General features: G+C 35.1%; 1 protein-coding gene and 1 long non-coding RNA gene across 2 annotated transcripts; one reads left to right on the top strand and one right to left on the bottom strand.

The window, feature by feature from the left end:
- The first annotated feature begins 671 nt into the window (after positions 1-671).
- LOC139193658 (uncharacterized) lies at positions 672-1,966 on the top strand. The gene is made up of 2 exons (XR_011578010.1): positions 672-1,393; positions 1,510-1,966. It is a non-coding gene; the product is annotated as an uncharacterized lncRNA (long non-coding RNA).
- Positions 1,967-14,033: 12,067 nt separating this feature from the next.
- Positions 14,034-19,178, bottom strand: LOC103430997 (GDSL esterase/lipase 1-like). The gene is made up of 5 exons (XM_029097832.2): positions 18,882-19,178; positions 18,655-18,776; positions 15,113-15,343; positions 14,781-15,033; positions 14,034-14,552 (listed from the first exon to the last, which is right to left on the bottom strand). Exons 1-5 carry the CDS (start codon positions 19,132-19,134, stop codon positions 14,323-14,325), a joined length of 1,089 nt encoding a protein of 362 aa, XP_028953665.2. The 5' UTR covers positions 19,135-19,178; the 3' UTR covers positions 14,034-14,322.
- Between the last annotated feature and the right edge of the window lie 1,116 nt (positions 19,179-20,294).

Consider the following 20,294-nt stretch of genomic DNA (forward strand, 5'->3'; position numbering starts at 1 on the left):
GGTACTGTTCACTTTAACGAAAAACCACATTTTTACACTAAAAAGTCAATCCTGGTACTATTCACTTTACCCTTTATTTTGTCCTTATCATTAAAACTCAAAGTTTTCAAACCCTTTTCATTAGTTTTCCTTTCTTTCTAATGATTCTAATCAATCCGAAAACTGTGATGTGGATTTGAATTGTCTGGATTAATCTCCTCCACCAGTGCATTTTAGAATCTGACTTCTTATGCACAAACACATGATGAAAACATGGAGATAGCTTTGTGACTGTTTTTTTCCAAAAAGTGAAGTATGTGTCCTTTACTCTCTAAAATTCTCTACCTCTACATGTGATCAATCCTTTTATCTTATCCAATTCGTGGCATTCCACTTTTGCCAGTTCATTTTCCTATCTACAGCTTCTTCAGTCCCTTTTCATATGCATACAGACAAAATAGCTCTTTCATGTAGGATGTGTATGGTTTAAGCCTTTAATGGTTGTGAAGCAATTAATCACCACTATACCCTAATGCCAAACTTTTCCCCTTTCTTTCTTAGAATGCCTTTTTAAACTAACGCATTGAAATTGGGTTAACCTACTTATAATAATTTGATATCTAATTGGCCATTCATTGGAGTTGAATCTGAAATCTCTTATTTACAAGTAGAGAAGAATGCCGATAGATCATAATACTATCTGTGTGACTGTAATTTATTTTGGAATTAGGGGAATTCTACCGTATCAGTTAACTGATGACGTGGTGACCTACTGAACAATAACTGGACGCTACGTGTCAATACGAGACCCACGTGAATATTAAAAAATTAAAAAAAATAAAAAAAATTAATAAAAATCAAAAAATCAAAAATAAAAAATTCTGGGCGTCCTACCTCACCCTTCCCAAACCCTCTCCCTCCTTCTCCCTCTCTTCCCTGCACCCATCCTCCCCGCACACCCACATATCTGCCCTGCTCCCTCCCTTCTCTCCTCTATACCCTACCCACCCCCACCCTCTTCACCTCCCCTCCCTTCTCTCTCCTCCACCCTCTTCACCCAATTCCTCCCATCAGATCGTCGCCGTATTCGAAACCCCCAAACCCGTCGCCGTCACCAAGGCCTCCAAGATCAAGACTGTTCAGCGATCGAGACGGCGATTCGCTATCTCCAAAACGCCGATCCGCTACTGGCTCCGTGGGAGATCAGCGACTTCGAGGAGCAACGAGAAGAGACGATCTTTAGGTTTTCGAGCAAGGCGGCGTCAGGTCGGGTCGAGTCGAGAGTGGTAACCGGTTCCCGTTGAAGAAGAGAACCGGGTCGAAGGAGAAGAAATGTGTTGATGCTGAAGCTGAGAAGGATGAGGAAAGGTGGAGAGCGAATCACTCATGCTTCATTTCCCTTGTTCATGAGATGGTATCTCTCTCTCCCTTTAATTGTTTGATCGAATTCAAGGCTAATAGGGTAGGACTATTACCTTACTTTAGCGATTTTCCTTTTTAAGATAAATCAAAGGTTAATTTCTCTACTAGGAAAGGGGTTAGTGTTTGCTTGAAGAGGAGGAAAACTGGGAAGAATGTAGCTACTGCCCAACGTGGATGGTCTTCTTCCAAAGTTAATTTCTCGATTTTCCCTCTCTTTCTCGTTTCTGTTTGGTTGCTTATCCAAAAAGAAAATAGGGGTTTTACTGTTTTGACGTCGCTTAGAGAAAATGGGGATCGCGAGGCTCTCATTTTTCTCTCTCGGTCTCCGATTGGCCCCATTTCCGGCGGCTCACGGGGTTGGGTCGATGGAGAAAGGTTGGCGGCTGGTGGGCTTTTTCCCAGAAGAGGGAGAGAGATAAAGACAGATGAAGAAAGGAGGAGGAAGGAAAAAGAATATTCTTACTTTTTAATTTTTTTAATATTCACGTAGGCCCCATATAGACACGTGACTTAACAGCCAGACTAACGGATGTATGAGACTGATACAAATTTAACACTTTAAGTATGACTCTGTAACGAAAAAAATTTCATGTACTAAATATTGAAACCCACGAAATTTGAGGGTGGTAAACTGAAATTAACCCTAAATCAAAAGACAAATCCAAAAGAAAATTAAATAACAGTAAATAGGAAAAATCATTGTAGCAAAAGAACTGAGAAATGTCAATTTAGGGCTATTTATTGAGCTTAGACTTTGCAGACGCATCCAAATTTCCAAAGCCTTTGGATTTAACAAAAATATAAAAGATGGACCTGCCATTATTTTCTTAATTGACATGAGACTGATGTTTTGTGATAGCAAAAATTAATTGATTTTACACCATTTACTCTACCTACCACTAATATGGATTTCTTATGCAATTTGACTCGTCAAAAAAAAAAAACACTAACAACACAGATGAGCCCTAATTTGACTCGGCATTGAACATTTCTTCCGATTGATTAAATAATTCTTCCTCTTCTTGATTGATTTCCCACATCATCTTTGAAGAAGAAGACGAAGAAGAAGAAGAGATTGTAAAAAGGAAGCAGAAACTATGAATAATGATAGAGATTTTGGTGAAGAAAGAAACATAAACTATAAATAATGATAAAGATTTTGAGAAAATTGGTGTGAGATTTTTGAGGATGGATGGTGGAATATATGAAGGATTCAGAAAGAATTAGGTTGTAGATAATGCCACGTGGCATGCTGTCATTCGTTAAAAATCTGGTGGAAATCTAGCCTCAAAGATTGTAATCGGATTATGACACATAGCACGATGTGATTGATTAAAATTTTTATTGGAAATCCATCACCAATAATTGTTTTTTCAGATAATGACACGTGGCGCAACGACAATGATTAATTTTTTTATCGGAAATCCATCACCAATAATTGTCTTTGCAGATAATGACACGTGGTGCAACTAAAATGATTAAAAATCTTATCTAAAATTACAAATAAAATTATTTTGAATTATTTTATAAATAAAAATATACAAATATTTTATTGCTATTGGCTTTTCGGATAATGACACGTGGCGCAATGAGAACGATTAAAAATCTTATCCGAAATTACAAATAAAATTATTATGTATTATTTTATAAATAAAAAAAATTATTGCCAATTGCAGGGCTATTCAATGCAGGGGTGGAGATGCAAAAGACAATTGCCACGACAATTACTGTTATTTAAGGGTAATTACTGTTCACTGGATGTATTAAATAATGAATAGCCTTGGTGGAGGGCTCGAGTTGCTCTAATTATAAGACGGTTTATATATAATCACGTTTGGCTTTTAATAACTTGAAAATGATATTAAACAAATATATCGTGGAAATGTGGAGCTGTTTAAATCCATGCACTAACTTATGACCCAAATTAGAGTAGCAAGTTGAGTGACTAATTAATTTATCAGGTATCGATGGGAAAAGTTTAATTTATAAACAAGCTCAATATCCTTTTTAAAAGAATGATACTATCCACACATTTATTTTTGTCTTTCATATACTATTTGTTAATTTCTGCCTTTTTATCTTCAATTCATTTGATCTGACGGTCGGAAATTGAGATAAATGTTTGAAAGGTAAAAAAAAGGTATCAACGAATTTATTTTAGAGTATATGATGATCTGTCATAACACGAGTGAATTGTAACAATACATAGTGTTCTAGTCTTGTGATAGTTACATCGAAAACTTCTCGAATGAATTAGTTTCTTGGTTTTCTTACATGTACGTAGACCTGGTGATAGTTTCGTGTCTACTATGTTCGTGTCATTTTCGTGACATACACGATATCTTAACGGAGTGTCATGTCAAACCTGTTAAAATGAACGTGTAATATCCGTTAAAATTAACGCGTAATATAACCTAACTCATTACCCATTAAAGAAAATTGATTTCACTTCAATAAATTATCAAATGAAAAACGTCATACTACATTAGTATCTACATACCACGTTGTCACTAAATTAGTACCTACACTCCCAAAACTCTAAAAATTCAAACGATGATGTAACCAAAGTCAAGGCGAAGAGGATGCAATCACGACTATTGGCATATTTTTTTACATTTTTCACACTTGTAAATTAATTATTATGAATTGTTTCAAATTTTCAACTCCACCTAAACACATTGTTCACGAGGGTTGAGAGGGTTTTAAAAATCCAAACGACGGTGTACCCATCATCAAAGCGTAGAGGATGAAATCACTATGAATTTTTTTAATGTAATTTGATTTTCCCACAAAATACCAAAGCACATCAAAAACTTCATAATAACTACTTTTGCAAGTGCGAAAAGTGTGAAAGAATGTGTAAACGCTCGTGATCACATCTTCTACGCTTTGACAATGGGTACACTACTGTTTGAGTTTTTAAAACCTCCAAACTCTCATGAACAATGTTTTTAGAAAAGTTTAAAATAAATAAAAAAAGCATGATAATTAATGTACAGGTACGAAAAATGTGGAAAAAAGAGAGGAGAAATTAGATTCTCATCCTTCATTTTGCTACTCCTTTGATTAAAACCTTATTCCTTTTCATTTTTTGATCAAGGTCCTTGGTATTAATAGCATTATTAATTATTTCAATAATAAAATATTTTTTATTTCTAAATATATTCACTTAATGTTAAAAATGTTACAATTAGTATATTTATATATATGGCTAAATTTTTTATCATATATTTTTATTTTTAGTTTGTACCCTTTTTCAATTTCCAACCCCTTTTTAAATTTGTACCAATTATCTTTTCAGTTTTAATTTGTACCCATATATTAATTTTTTTTGTGCCCATATTTTATCAAGTTTTATTTGTATTTGTATCCATTTTTAATTTTGCTAAATGTACCCATGCTAATTATATATATGTAACATCCCACATTACTCGGGGATGTGGATCCTGTAAGTATATTCTCATCTCTACCTAGCACGAGGCCTTTTGGGAGCTCACTGGCTTTGGGTTCTATCGGAACTTCGAAGTTAAGCGAGTTCGCGCGAGAGCAATCCCATGATGGGTGACCCACTGTGAAATTCTCGTGTGAGTTCCTAGAAACAAAACCGTGAGGGCGTGGTCAGGGCCCAAAGAGGATAATATCGTGCTACGGCGGAGTCGAGCCATGGATGTGGTGGGGGTCTGGGCTGGGATGTGACAATGTACCATTTATGTAATTTTTTTCAAAATTTTAATCTTAAAATGTACTCATTTTTAAATATATCAATTTGTTATATGTAAAATGTACCCTTTTTATATAAAATATATTCAATTTTTTTCTAATCCATTTTTAAACTTATATGGGTACATTCTTTTTACTTTGATTTGAGAATGTATCCATGTTAAGTTTAATCGAAGAAATTTACTAATTTTATTAAGCCTAATATCTGTTGACTTTTGTATTTTAGGTAGGATCCCTAATTGATATGTAATCCCATGTAATTAGTTTTCTTTCCTTTTATGTTAAGGTTATACACCTATAAGTTCCTCTTATTGAGAAGAATATATCATTATTCAAAGCATTCTCTACTTGGTACCAGAGCCAGAAAAACCCTAACTGGTATCACGTGATACCACCATTGATTCCCCGCGGTGCTGAGTTGTTCAGCACATCATCTAGAAAAAGGCAATCCTCCGCTCCAGTAGCACTGTGCCTCTGATCAGCGAGCGGCTGTTGTGCCGTTGCTGCCCCTCTGAAGAAATCACAGCGAGCGACCAATTTGCGTAGTCGTTGCTGTGCTCAACCAAGCGCAGCGAGCAACCTTGCGTTGTTGTTGTCCAAGAAACTGTGAATCAGCTATACTGTTGTTCGAAATCCGTTGAAACTTGCCCGAAGAAATTTGTTGACTCATCCACATCACGTTGGAGAGCCTGACTTGCGAACTCATCTGAGAATCGCTGCTGCAAATCAGAAAACCCAGACAACCCCTGCTACTTCAAGACTACAGACTCGTACCAGTTTTGTATTTAAGTTTTGTATTGTATTAAAGAAAAAACAAAAAGGGAAGAAAAAAAAAGAGAAAAAAATATATAGATCAGCTTTGCTTTATATATTGCTCTCTTTCTTTTGTTTTGTGGTTGGTGGGCTACCTTGTTGGCCCATACTAATTGGTTTCTTAGGCTCAGCTTGCTTGGAGGTCTAGGCTACATCAATCAAGGACTTGTGGACTAATTATAACTATTTGGGAATGGCCTCGATTACCGAAGCTAAGATCCATTCTGAACACATAGCCGAGAAAATGTCGACCTGTCTTAATGATATAGGTAATGATGGTAAGGCTTTCCACGTTTCTACCTCTGTTACGAATAATACATGGATAATTGATTCTGGTGCTACTGAACATATGACTTGTGATTCTAGACAGGTAGAAACCCTAAAACCATCCACCAAAACTGTCGTCAGTGTCGCCAATGGTAATCTTTCCCCTGTTATCGGGGAAGGAACCGTCTCCCTTTCAGATACCCTTAGTCTTGATACCGTACTTGTTGTGCCTTCTCTTGACTATAATTTATTATCTGTTGCTCAAATAATTGTCGTCCTGCATTGTCTTGTGATTTTTTGGCCTTCTTTTTGTGTTTTTAAGGACATTCGGACTCGCAAGACGATTGATTATGGTATTAGGAAAGGGAAGCTTTACTACTTAGAGCTGACATCAAACAGTTCTCGAATGTTGACTCAAGCTCTTGCAGTGGACGGAAATATAGGGGATAGGAATAAAGCTTCGGAGGTTTGGTTGTGGCATCGTCGACTTGGACATGCTTCTTTTGGCTATCTACAGATGTTGTTTCCTAGCCTATTTGTTAAACATGATGTTTCTAGCTTTAAATGTGGTGTTTGTGAACTAGCTAAAAGTCATCGTGCTTCGTTTCCATCCAGTTTGAATAAAAGTTCTGTTCCATTTATGATAATTCATTTTGATGTTTGGGGTCCATCTAAAACTGCTACATTTAATGGTGCTCATTGGTTCGTTACTTTTATTGATGATTGCACACGTATGAGTTGGGTTTGTTTGATGAAATCCAAAGGTGAAGTTACTTCTTTGTTTCAACAGTTTTACAAAATGGTACAAGTACAATATAAGTCACAAATACAGGTTCTCAGGAGTGATAATGGTGGCGAATATGTTAACTCTGAACTTTGTGCCTTTCTTGATCATCATGGGATTGTTCATCAAACTACATGTCCATATACTCCATAACAAAATGGGGTTGCCGAATGCAAGAACCATCAGCTTCTGGAGGTTGTTCGTGCTTCTTTACTCGAGGTTCGTCTCCCGTTATCCTATTGGGGAGAAGCTCTCACCTCAGCTGCGTATCTCATTAATCGTGTTCCATCCCGATCGGTTGATTTTCAAACACCCCTTCAGGCACTTTCTTCACATGTTGATGCTCATGCAGTCCCTAATCTTCCACCTCATGTGTTTGGTTGTGTGGCATTCGTTCATCTTCATAAACAACAGCGAAGTAAGCTTGAACCTCGAGCCTTACGATGTGTGTTTGTGGGGTATGCATCAAAGTAGAAAAGATACCGTTGTTATCACCAACGACGAATAAGTTGTTTGTCACTGTGGATGTTGCGTTTCATGAGAATGATATGTACTTTGCCAATCCTGAGTCTTCACTTCAGGGGGAGAATAAGAAAGAAATTCAAACTCTTGATTATACTATTCCAGATATAGATAGAGTGAATGATTTGGATTTAAGTGGTGATGTCTTGAAAATAAGTGGTGATCATTCACACGAAAATAATGATGTGAATGAATTGGAATTAAGTGATAATGTCTTGGAGACAAGTGGTGATCATTCACATGGAAATAATGTTGAACACCTTGAAAGGGACGAGTCGACATCGCCAGATAACTCACTGCCTGATAGCTCACTGCCAGTTTCCTCACCACCGGACAGCCCTGTGTCGCCAGCTACCTCACAGTCGATCTTGAGTCCTAATAACCATAATCAATCGTCTTCGATCCCGGATGCACCACCACCACGTCGTCTCCCTGATCGCTTCAACCGAGGTATTCCTAAACTTACTTATGAAGCCGACCCTAAATGCAAAACTAGGTATCCGGTGAGTAAGCCCAACCCTGAGTCTAATGTGTTATACGCGTTATGTAATTATGTGTCTACCAGTCACCTGTCAGAATCAAATAAGTCATTTATGCATCAATTATCTACTATATCTATTCCTAACAGTGTGCATGAGGCTTTAACTGATCCATGTTGGCAAGTAGCAATGAATGAAGAGTTGAAGTCTTTGAATAAGAATGCTACCTGGGAGATCACAGATTTGCCAGCTGGCAAGAAACCTGTGAGATGCAAATGGGTCTATACTGTGAAATACAAAGCAGATGAGACGGTGGATCGTTTCAAGACAAGACTGGTAGCAAAAGGATACACTCAAAAATATGGAATCGACTACACAGATACATTTGCACCTGTAGCTAAGACCAACACAGTTCGTGTTTTGTTGTCCTTAGCTGCAAATCTTAATTGGCCCTTACAACAGTTCGATGTGAAGAACGCCTTCTTGCATGGAGACTTGACAGAAAAGAAAAGTGTGCAGGTTGAAGAAATCCTTGTATGGCTTGAAGCAGTCTCCTCGAGCATGGTTCAAAAAATTCACAAAATCTATCAGAGCATTTGGTTACAGACAAAGTAACTCTGATCATACTTTGTTCCTGAAAAGACAGAATAGGAAGCTTACTGCACTTATTGTGTATGTAGACGATATGGTGGTAACAGGTAATGATCTGGAAGAACATGCGGCTTTGCAAAGATACCTGTCTACAGAATTTGAAATGAAGGACCTTGGATCCCTGAAATATTTTTTAGGGATTGAAGTGTCGAGAAGCAGTTCTAGAATTTTCTTGTCTTAGAGGAAGTATATTATTGATTTGTTGCACGAAACTGGCATGTCAGCTTGTCCGCCAGTAGCTACACCATTAGAAGAAGGATTGAACCTTAGTGTTGATCCTGATCAAGTACCAGTTGACAAAGGAAGATACCAAAGGTTAGTAGGCAGTTTGATGTATTTGGCACACACAAGACCGGACCTTGCTTATGCCTTGAGTATAATGAGTCAATACATGCATGATCCTGGAGAACAACATATGAATGCCGTGATGAGAATATTGCGATATTTGAAGGGAAGTCTGGGCAAAGGAATTTTGTTTAAGAGGAATAATCACTTTAGTGTTAAAGGTTATACTGATGCAGACTGGGCAGGTTCCATTGATGATAGACGCTCAACATCAGGTTACTTTACGTTTGTTGGGGGTAACTTGGTTACATGGAGAAGTAAGAAACAGAATGTGGTTGCCCGTTCCAGTGCAGAAGCAGAATACAGAGGTATGGTTTTGGGGATTTGTGAAATTTTGTAGCTTAAGCTTCTGTTAAGTGATTTGGGTATACAACATGATCAACCCATGAAATTATTTTGTGATAATAAAGCTGCTTGTGACATTGCACATAATCCGGTACAACATGATAGAACAAAGCATGTTGAAGTTGATCGATTCTTCATCAAAGAAAAATTGGAAGGGAAAATAATTAAAGTACTGGCGATAAGAACAGAAGATCAGTTGACAGATATCCTCACAAAAGTTGTTTCGAGTCACAAGTTTTCAAGTTTCTTACACAAGTTGGGCATGGGCGACATATATGCACCAACTTGAGGGGGAGTGTTGACTTTTGTATTTTAGGTAGGATCCCTAATTGATATGTAATCCCATGTAATTAGTTTTCTTTCCTTTTATGTTAGGGTTATACACCTATAAGTTCCTCTTATTGAGAAGAATATATCATCATTCAAAGCATTCTCTACTATATCTTTTTTTTTTTTTTTTTTGTGATTTTGAAGAATGTACCCATGTTTTGATACAATAATTTGTTGGTTAATTTTTTATGAATGTACCCATGTTTACACACACACACACAATAGTATGTTTATATTTTAATATTTTTAAGCCCACAAATTATGGTTTTTTATTTAAAATCTCATTAATATAAATAACTATAAATTTCAATTTTTAATTTAAAAAAATATAGTAACGTACATAGAAATAAATTATCACATTAATTTCAGGGACTTGGATCAAAAATTGAAAACCAACAAGGTTTTAGTCAAAGAATATTCATAGCTAAGGACCGCATCCAAAGTCTCCCAAAAAAATAGTATAAAAATGCTCGTGATTGCATCAACTTTTAAAACCCTCCAAACCTCAGGAATATTTTTTTTTGTTTGAGTGCAAAAGTAATAAAAATTCATATTAATTAATATACAAGTGTGAAAAATGTAAAATGTAAAAAATAAAAAATAATAATAATACAAACGTTCGTAATAACAAGCTCTACAACTTTCATGAAGGAGTTAACTCCACACCATAATCCATAAATTACAGATTTATATTTAACAGTCAATTGTCGTTTACGTTTACGCTTTATTCTTCTTACCAAATTTCTTTTTTTTTTTCTCCAGAATTTTATTTTTAAATACATGACATTTTAACGGTTACTGAAAGATAAAAGGTTTATATCGTTGATATCATCTTCATATTTTTACGGGTAACGCCCTCCGATCCAACCGTTTAGCACATTCAGCAGATTGTGCTGCTCTTGGCGCCAAGAACCTAGATGCCCGAAGTATCCAAAACAAGAAGATCGAAGAAACGGGTAACGCGCCCTCCGATCCAACCGTTTTATTGTCGAATTTCTGGCCAGTAAACAAAGAAGAACATCGAAGAAAATTGAAGAGGGAGTTTGGAGTGTGATTATTTGGGAAGTGTAAAATCTAAAAATAAAATAATATCACACCCCAGAGTGAAAAGGCATGGCATTTACTGAAGATCAAGTAACAGGGGTGTGTAGAATATCAGAAAAGTATTAAAAAAACTAAAAAAGTGTGTGGGTAGTAATTTTGGTTGTGTGAATATCACTCTCTTAAAAGTTATCAAACAAATTTTTTTTTTTAAACAAGTTAAAACGGGTTACCAGTGGATACTTGTTAAGAACCTTTTATTAACGAATGACCTGATTAGTTGATGTCTTGATCCAATATTCGTTATTTTTGTGTCAAATTAACAAACCGTGTAAGAAATTGATAAGTGCACTCGTGAGATCAACTTCCTTTGTAGGGTTTGACACTTTCATGACAGTAAAAAGGCCTTTATATGGGGCAGATCAATTCTGGCTTAATTTAATCTTCGGTGTATATGTAGCTGCAAGCCTGCAAGTTTCGGGATGAAAATTTCTGAGCTTGGCCAGATAACTTTAACCCTTGAAAAACTGTGACAGTACCGGACCACAGATGCTTAACACAGAGAACTGATTAATATTAAATAAGATTTTAATACATTATAAATGATATATGTAATCTTTTTTTTGAAGTACGTACTACTGAGTATACTAAAAAATTAACGGTTAAATCTTGTATATTTGAATCTAATAAATCCTTGCAACGATTAAATTATGCATATTGAGTGGTGCGTAACATTATAGTTAGACTCTGTAAGAGCTTAATCAAATAAAAACCACATATTTTAAGAAAAATGTTGACCTGACATAGGGGAGACACTGCCCTCACATGTTTGTCTAATTAAGAAGAAAAAGTTGTAGAATATCATAGGAGGGTTCACTGGTTCAGTGTTTGATTTTGAAGCACATTTCTGTGGGAGCACATGTTGTCTTCTTCACTTAGTGGGAGGGTTCAGTGTTTGATTTTGAAGCACATATTTATGTGGGAGCACATGTTGTCTTTTTCACTCAGTAGTTCTGTAACCATGGATGATGATCCTCTTCTAATTCTTTTTGTGAGGATCCCGGTGATTATTTTATTGTGTCAATTTATCTTACATTGTACGGTTAGTTTTCATCAGAAATTGTTTGTGTTCAAATCTAAATAAAAAAAATTCAAAATAATTTAATACCATACAATAGACAATAAACGGACACAATAAAATGATCTCCGAGATCTTCACAAAAAGAATCCGAATAAAATCCTATTCCCTGTAACCATACATATCCATATGTGGTCCTGTCTTGGGTTCATTTCAAGAGTTCTGAGGTTCCATTTGATGCATAAAACGATTTTCACATTGTTAAATCTTTGCTCCCTAGCACACATTAAAAATAAAACATTTAACTATTGCGTAAAAATAAATTTGAATCATTAGTGTAGGCAAATAATCTTTTATATTAACAGTTTCCAATAAAAAAAATTTCTTTTATATTAACCAAAATTTTTAGTTCCCTTGAAAATGATCCACCAATGTATATATCAAGCTTATTCCTTCCATTACCTGCTATGAAAAATATTAGTACTTTATGTTTATTTTATAATTAGGTTATTTTGATAATTTACATAAAAGAATTTCTTAAGTCTAGATCTCTATAAATATAGCTTGTAATTCAAAATGTAATTCTCAACTTGTGGCTGTCTCGACAATATTTTTGTTTTGTTTTTTCCATTGATAAAATAATATCCGTGAACTTCATAGTTTGATTATTCTTCACACTCTGATTTCTATAATTGAGGTAGATAGAGAGTGAAGAATCCGTGCACCCTGCAACCAGAAGACAAACTCAAGCCCTATTACGAAAGACTTTTAACATCGTGTTAGAGCATTAGCCCAAAATTAAGCAGTTAAAGACATAGCCAACAATGCTTTACCAAGCTTACACTAAAAACTGATTATTTCTAAAGAAAAAGAGGGCAAGTTCCTTAAAATGACAGCTTCAACTAAATCCTAAAAAATATCAATGTTGATGCTAGATTGATATGATATCACATTACAAAGGTTCAATATTTGACAGTAAACCCCTGTGACATTTGTGGTCCACTCCATATTAACTCAGCTAATTGGTAGTTGGTCCATTCAGTGGCATGACCACCATGATTGCTGCATAATTCATATGTTTCTGCTTCAGTTTCTCCTCAACCACAACCAGATCCTCTATATCCTCCACTGCCACAACAAGCAGATCTACCATCCTTGAAACCTCACAATCCAATAGCCAAAAGTAAATTTAAAACCATGAAAGAAATCATAAAATTCTAAAAGGAATTTCTAGCCAAACTTATGTTGTCAGACTATGAATCTCTGAACTACATATTTCAAAGAGAGTTAAAACTAGTCCATCATCTATATTCAGCCTTGGGGGGGGGGGGGGGGAACATTTCTGTTTAATATAATGGTAAGAGCGTACCATATTTGGAAGGGTTATAATCAAATATTAAATACTTTGACTCCTGGTAATTTGGTCTCTAAATTCTTTAGAGCAATAGACAGAGTTCTATTGTGTAGTCTGGCAAGTGTGGATTGTTCTTCAGCAGTCACTACCCAGTTGGGCCAGTTCAGGATTTCCTGTTTTGATTTTAGGTTTGCAGCCCAAAGGTCCAACGTTCCGAAATGCAATTTCCTTCCTCCTAATTATATATTTCCTATACAATAAAGTTCGGTTCATTTAGTTCAAGCCAAAATATTAAACATGGACTATCAAAATCCAATTTATATTAGTCAAGTTTGTGATCACAGTTGCTACATTGCCTTTTGTGGTTCGGAGAAGCACACAAATTCTTGGGTGTTCTTGAGTACCCAGTATTCTGGGTATTTTAACAGCTAGATCTTGATTGTTAAATTTAAACAAAAATCTAATGGTTAAAATACCTCAAATACTCGATACTCTAGAGTATCCAAGAAAGTCCATTAAGAAGCATTTGGGTTTTAGGAAGAGAAGGTAAATTATTCATTGCCTACAATGTGAACAAGTAAACAGCTTTTAACAGCAACTTCTTGGCTTTTTTCCTCACCCAGCTTATGAATGAGTGACTTCTCTACAGCCTTAAAATGGCTAAATTGAGTTGGAAGACTTATCTGGAAAATCAAAGCACCTTCAGCTAGGTATTAAAAAAAAAACCATTTGCACATAATTTATAGCTGATTTCCTAATTTGACTAACTAGATGTCAGATCTTTAAGAGTCGGTCTAGCGACTTAGTACTAATCAATATCAATATAGTCCTCAACTCAGTTAATTAACTTCGAAGCCTAGCAAGTATAGAGTTTATCATAAAAGGATTAGTGAACACATAATAGAATCCTTCACAATACATTGTATTTTATTTTGTCAATCTTCTGATACGACACCAAAATATAAGCAAGATGTCTATGTTGACATGCTATATAGTTGAACGAAAAAAGGGAGGGTGAAACAAAATAAAAAATAAAATATTTTAATCACAAGGAACATTATTATCTTTGAACTAATACAAAGCATTTGTCCGAATTAATGAAGATGTAGTCTGATCATTCAAATTCAGACAAACACTTTTACAACACGTGTTTATTTAGATTTATATATAAAGTTTATACTGTGCTTAATACTTAATTAGTTTCAAATAGTGTTTTCAGATTGTAACCCACAGTGGAATTCGGAGTCCCAATCCAGAATTGCTTGGCAAGCTGCTCGTATGCCCTTTCAGTTGGATGAAAAGGATCAAAGAAGACATATTCACTAACATTGTGACATAAAGAGTAACCTCCCTTCACTCCACAGCTCAAATGTCCTCGATATGGACCACTGCCGCAGCATGCTGCCTTTCCTTCCACAAAACCTTTGCCAAGTACAATACCACAATTTATTGATTAATAATATGAAATTATGAATGAAATATCAGAGTAAACCGTGCATATATATATACACATAATAGCACTTTGAAAAAGTCGTCATGCACTTCTTAAGTGCTATTTCTCCTTGTGTATTATAAGGTAGCAGTGCATGATCGCCTTTTAGAGTTGCAATAACAACTTTTGCAAAAGATTATGAACATTGTTGTATATACCATATTTGGAAGGGTGATCTATTCTGCGTTTCAGAAACTCATAAGCTTCAATGAGTGAGTATCGAAATCCCTTGAGTTCATTCTCTAGCTTTTGCAGGGTTTTGAGAAGTGCTTTATCGTGGAGTACCACATATGGTGTAATTTCCTCAAAGCAAGCACCATTTTTATTTTCAAGTGCTCTTCCGTATGGAATACAAGCAGCAGGCCACATGCCAAGAAACCCAAAATTTCTTCCTCCATTCCTGTATATTTCCTAACACATCAAAATTCTAAAATATTAATACTTATATAGGAAAAATATATCTTGTCAAATTAACTGTATTAAAATTTACCTTGATCGCTGAAGTTATGTTGCCTATCACCAGTCCTACATATTTCTCAGGGGAGTAGGAACGAAGCACACTGGAATTTTTCTCAAAAGGGACAATGTAATCGTTGCTTCCGAAGGCAAACAAGTAAACAGCTCTTGATAGCAGAGTTGTGGCTTCATCATGCCCTAGTTCCTGTCTCAATGACTTTCTAACGCTTTCTAAATTTGAGAGTTGAGAAGGAAGGTCTATCACCTGAAAGGAGGTTACAGAACAATGAATTCCATTGTAAAGAGAAATATTTGATGTATGATATATATGTAAAATAAATGTAATAATTCTCATATGACCTATGTAATATGGGATTTTATTTTTATGAATTGTGGTGCTTTAAGAATAATAAGCTATAAAGTAAATATTTTTAAGAGGGTTATCAGTGGGAGAAGGAATGTCGCATCGTCTAGTAAATTTTAATGTAAAGTTAGCTGGATACAATGACTAAAATGGATAGGATGTTCAAAATTTTATGTACTGGACATTTTAGCAAAAAAGAAGAGTTGCGTTTATGGTGGTGCGTGGTGACCACGACGATGGTGGTTAGGAGTTGCGGTAATGGAAACAGTGGGTGGAGGGTCAGTGGGGGGATGGTAGGGGTATTGGTGCGGGTGACGGTGGTGGTGGCTGCAGTGGTAGGCTGGTGGAGTTGTATAGGTAGAAATGGTGGTGGGAATGTTGGCTGTGGCGACTAAGTTCAGGCACTGGCAGAGCTGGTGAATGTGGTGGTGGCGGTGAGGGTTTTGTTGGCGCATTGGTGGTGGGAGTGGTGGAGGCAGTGGTGGGCTGGTGGAGGTGTATAGGTAGCAATGGTGGTGGGTATGTTGGCTGTGGCGACTAAGTTGAGGCACTGGCAGAGGTGGTGAAAATGGTGGCGGCGTTGGTGGTGGGAGTGGTGGTGGCGATGGTGGTCTGGGGTGGTTGGCAGTGGCAGTGGTGGCTAATCTAGGTGGGGGATGGTCGAGTTGCTCCCCAAGGGATAGTGTGCAAAAACGCGAAAGAAAGACAAGCAACTAGTACAAAACTTGAAAGATTCATTAAAGAACAGTGTTCAAGATACCAAAGTGATTTTTGAACGATTTATGAAGGAAAGGGCATTAAGAAGAAGAAAGCACGGGGCTTCATTCTTGTAAACTCAAAGAAGGAAAAATTGGAACTTCAAGAAGAAGATGGAAACAAGAGGGCTCAAAGTGGCATCGTTAGAACAAGAAAAATAGAGAAAATATATCTCTCTAATATCAATAATAACAAAAAACTAAAAATATGACTTTAACCCTCAAATTCAAATTTTCCCATATAAAACCCAACATAATTTTTTTACTCAAAAAAACCTAGTGACTAGGATCCACCTAAGTGAATTCATTAATTACATATTACTTTACACATTTTACATTTTTAGATGCCTAAAATACTCCTATTGCATACTTGATGTGCACAATTAATTCTATGCAGATTGTAAGGAGAGAGTTAATGATTTTGCAAAAAGAAAAATAAGACATTAATATTAAAAAATTCATTGCATATTAATATCAAATATGAGAATTGTTGGCTTAATTCTATGTATCTGACATTATGAGTTTATATATATATATATATATATATATATATATCTTTACAAAAAGAAAAACCTAATATATGTAATAATACATAAAAAAAAAGTAATTTACGTACCATGTACAAAAATGTTATTTGATTCAAAATATGTATATATATGTGTGTGTGTGTGTGTGTATTTATATAATTAGACCATATTAATTTACTTACTTACTATTTGAAATGTTAATTTCCAATTATGCAAAATATTGTATACCAACAACAAAATATTTCATAAACTTAGGAATTGGATCATGCTTTTTGATTTTATCTTTTACCTACAAACAATCATATACATATTACTTTATATATTTTTACCAAAAACCGTCCCTAATAGGCTAATATATGTAATAATACATAAAAAATAATTTACCTACCATGTATACAAAAATGTTATTTGATTCAAAATATATAATCTAGGTTTTCTCAAAAAAAAAAAAAAAAAAAAAAAATATATATATATATATAATCTAGGTGTAGTATATATGTGACATCCCACATCGCCCAGGGGAGTGGATCCTGTAAGCCTTATATGTATATTCCCATCTTTACCTAGCACGAGGCATTTTAGGAGCTCACTGGCTTCGAGTTCTGGAACTCCAAAGTTAAGCAAGTTAGCACGAGAGCAATCCCATGATGGGTGATCCACTGAGAAGTTTTCGTGTGAGTTCACAGAAACAAAACCGTGAGGGTGTGGTCGGGGCCCAAAGCTGATAATATTGTGCTACGGTGGAGTCGAGTCCGGGATATGGTGGGGGCCTAGGCTGGGATGTGACAATATATATATTTTTATATAATTGGAACAAATTAATTTACCTACCTACATATTAATTTCCAATAATTTACCTACAAAAAATTATACCCCGTGTGTAATATAATATCTTTTTTTCACTAATACATGGAGAATAATTTACTCATAACAAGAAGAAATATAATTTGATGTATTACATTGAAAAATATGTCATACCTATATTTATACAACAATAAATCGTGCCTAATATATGTAACAATACATGAAAAATAATTTACCTACAAGTTAGAGAAGTGTTATTTAATTCAAAATATATAATACGGATTTAGTATAATTTTTTTTATTAATTGAAACAAATTAATTTACTTCCCAATTAATGCAAATTATATATATATATCACTAAAAAGGTAAATTTTTGGTATGATATGGATAAAATTAATGCAATACAACAATTTATATATTTTATTTCACTTTTTCTACAACTTTTAATTTGGAATAAATTTAGGGATTTGGGAAAGTGGCATGGGTGTAAATAAATTGTATTAGTAGGTCAATAGTATTCCAATGTGGCTGCATATTTTAAATTTGGGCTTTTGTTGGACGTTTATATGTAGATGAGTTTTTATCTAGGAATCATGAATTGTAAGGGCCAAAATTTAAAGCACCCTAAAAAAAACATAACTAATAGAGACCACTCCTTGTTGTTTGAAGAAACCCTCCGCTTCAATTGGTATTTTTTCATGAAAAGCAAACATGAGATAACAAATCCAGTCTTTCACTAAGATTTCGAATAGCTATCCCGAATTCAAGTTGATTATGTTTCGCCTCTTCCTCGGAGAAAGACGATCAAACAATTCCCAATCATGGTGAGGAAAGCTGAAGGCAAGAGACAAACAATTGAGGCAAATTTAGCTCTCAGACGAGCTAGGACACGAGTAGAGGTTATTAATGTGATGTCGTAACTAGTCTAGTTGGTCCGCCCGAATAAGCAAAATAAGGTGTATAAACAGAACTTCTGTTTATACACCTTATTTTGCTTATTCGTCCCTAATTTTGTTCCTGCCGATTGAATAAAAATCCATTCCTATAAAATTGGACCTATTTCAAATTTTCCCTTACTTTTTTTAACCAGATCTACTCGAAAGCGTCACAATTACATGTCACATACCAAGCCTTGATTAATTTCAACCAAAGCACCAGCTCCAGCAGATGCAAAGTTTACACCATATCTGAATTCACGATTACCAGGCTGTAGATATGGTGGAATCAATGGCAACTTTGCATACTCAGCTGCATCAATAAAATTTAACAATTCCATCATGTGCAAGTAGTAATATTTTATATATATATAAAAAAAAAAGAATCATACCATTGTAATTGTTACACATAACTTACCAATAAAATCTGGAATTAGACGACCATTAGAAAATCGCCCCGTTGAGGAGTGATTAAAGAAGTTTTCACCATATGGAAAAAAATTTGCTTTTGAAGTAGTGTTGAAGTAGTCATTATTTCCAGCATCAAATATGGAATCCCCAAGAATGAAAAGGGGTACATGTTTTATTGGCATGCCATGACTTTGGGACGTTGTGATAAGAAGGCTAGCAAAGAAGGCAAAGGCAAAGACTTGGATACTTATATTCGCCATATCGAGGAACTAGATGTATATTCACCGTGTGTAGTCTCAATTGATATATGTGTTTGTGTGTGTGTGTGTATATATATATATACAGTTCTTTGAGTACACGCAACGCCGTAGTATATGCACCTAAACATTTAATAGGTCCACTGAGGTATATCTATTTAAATTGTGTATATCTATATTGAGTTTTGAACTAAATTACTTCATTACTTTATGGATTTTTTTTATTAGTACACCACCTATAGTTACTTTATTTTTTAGTCGAGCGATAGCGTTAGTAAGTTAGATGTTAGATTAGTTATCGACAGAGTTCGAAACCACACCATCATGCAAGGCCACGATACTTTTCTATCAATGTGGTAAAGGGTCACTTGCACATATCAGTTTATTATTAAATGATCATTTATATACACTAACATGAAATGACTATTTAGATCATAAAAAATTATAAAAAAAAAATTTATTTTCTTAATAAACCCCAAATTAATTAAAAATATCAAACTTTCCTAAATCCCTAAATCCTTGTTTTCACTGTTTAGACGAATTTGACCGAGCTTAACAATAGCAATAAGTCTTGTAGATCTCACTGTTCTCTTCAAATCTATGTATTACATGCTCAAAACTAACACGTCAAACCAAAATTATATTAATTTGGACTGCTTGGAAAATCCAAAAGATGAACTTTCGAGATATGGCCATAACAAATAACTTATTAACCCACAAATTACCAAGTACTCAATTGTTTTAGTTGATTAATCGCGGCTTTCATCTTTTAATTTTATAGCATATAAAGTAACCCAATTTCTAGCCGGCATCACACTATATCTATGGTATTATTTGACCTCAGCAGTAGAATAAACATGAAACATATGTGAACTTGATTCATCAAAAGGCATTAGCATGTGGAAGTTGCCGAGAACCCATAGAGTCGTTACTTTTTATTTTTTATTTTTCTGTGTGTAGTCATTGTCATTTGGATATCAAGGAAGGGGAACCATGTATTTGGTGTTCTTTATAAATGTACCTAAAAGTTAGGTACGTATTGCTCAAATAATGACAAGAGTGGATGAGACTTGCGTACATCTATTCAAACTGTGTGGCAATCAGACTACGTTATATCTATGGGGAATTGGATCCTCTCCGAGGCAATGCCTCGGGATCTTACT

Source organism: Malus domestica, chromosome 17 (genome assembly GCF_042453785.1).
Source record: "Malus domestica chromosome 17, GDT2T_hap1".
Taxonomy (NCBI): domain Eukaryota; kingdom Viridiplantae; phylum Streptophyta; class Magnoliopsida; order Rosales; family Rosaceae; genus Malus; species Malus domestica.

Excerpts from the sequence above, each read along its gene's own strand:
- LOC103430997 (XM_029097832.2), bottom strand. The coding sequence starts at position 19,134 with ATGGCGAATATAAGTATCCAAGTCTTTGCCTTTGCCTTCTTTGCTAGC. Across the intron at positions 15,344-18,654 it reads TTGAAATTAATCAAGGCTTG|GTGATAGACCTTCCTTCTCA; the intron begins GTATGTGACATG and ends ACCTCCTTTCAG. Across the intron at positions 15,034-15,112 it reads ACATAACTTCAGCGATCAAG|GAAATATACAGGAATGGAGG; the intron begins GTAAATTTTAAT and ends TTGATGTGTTAG.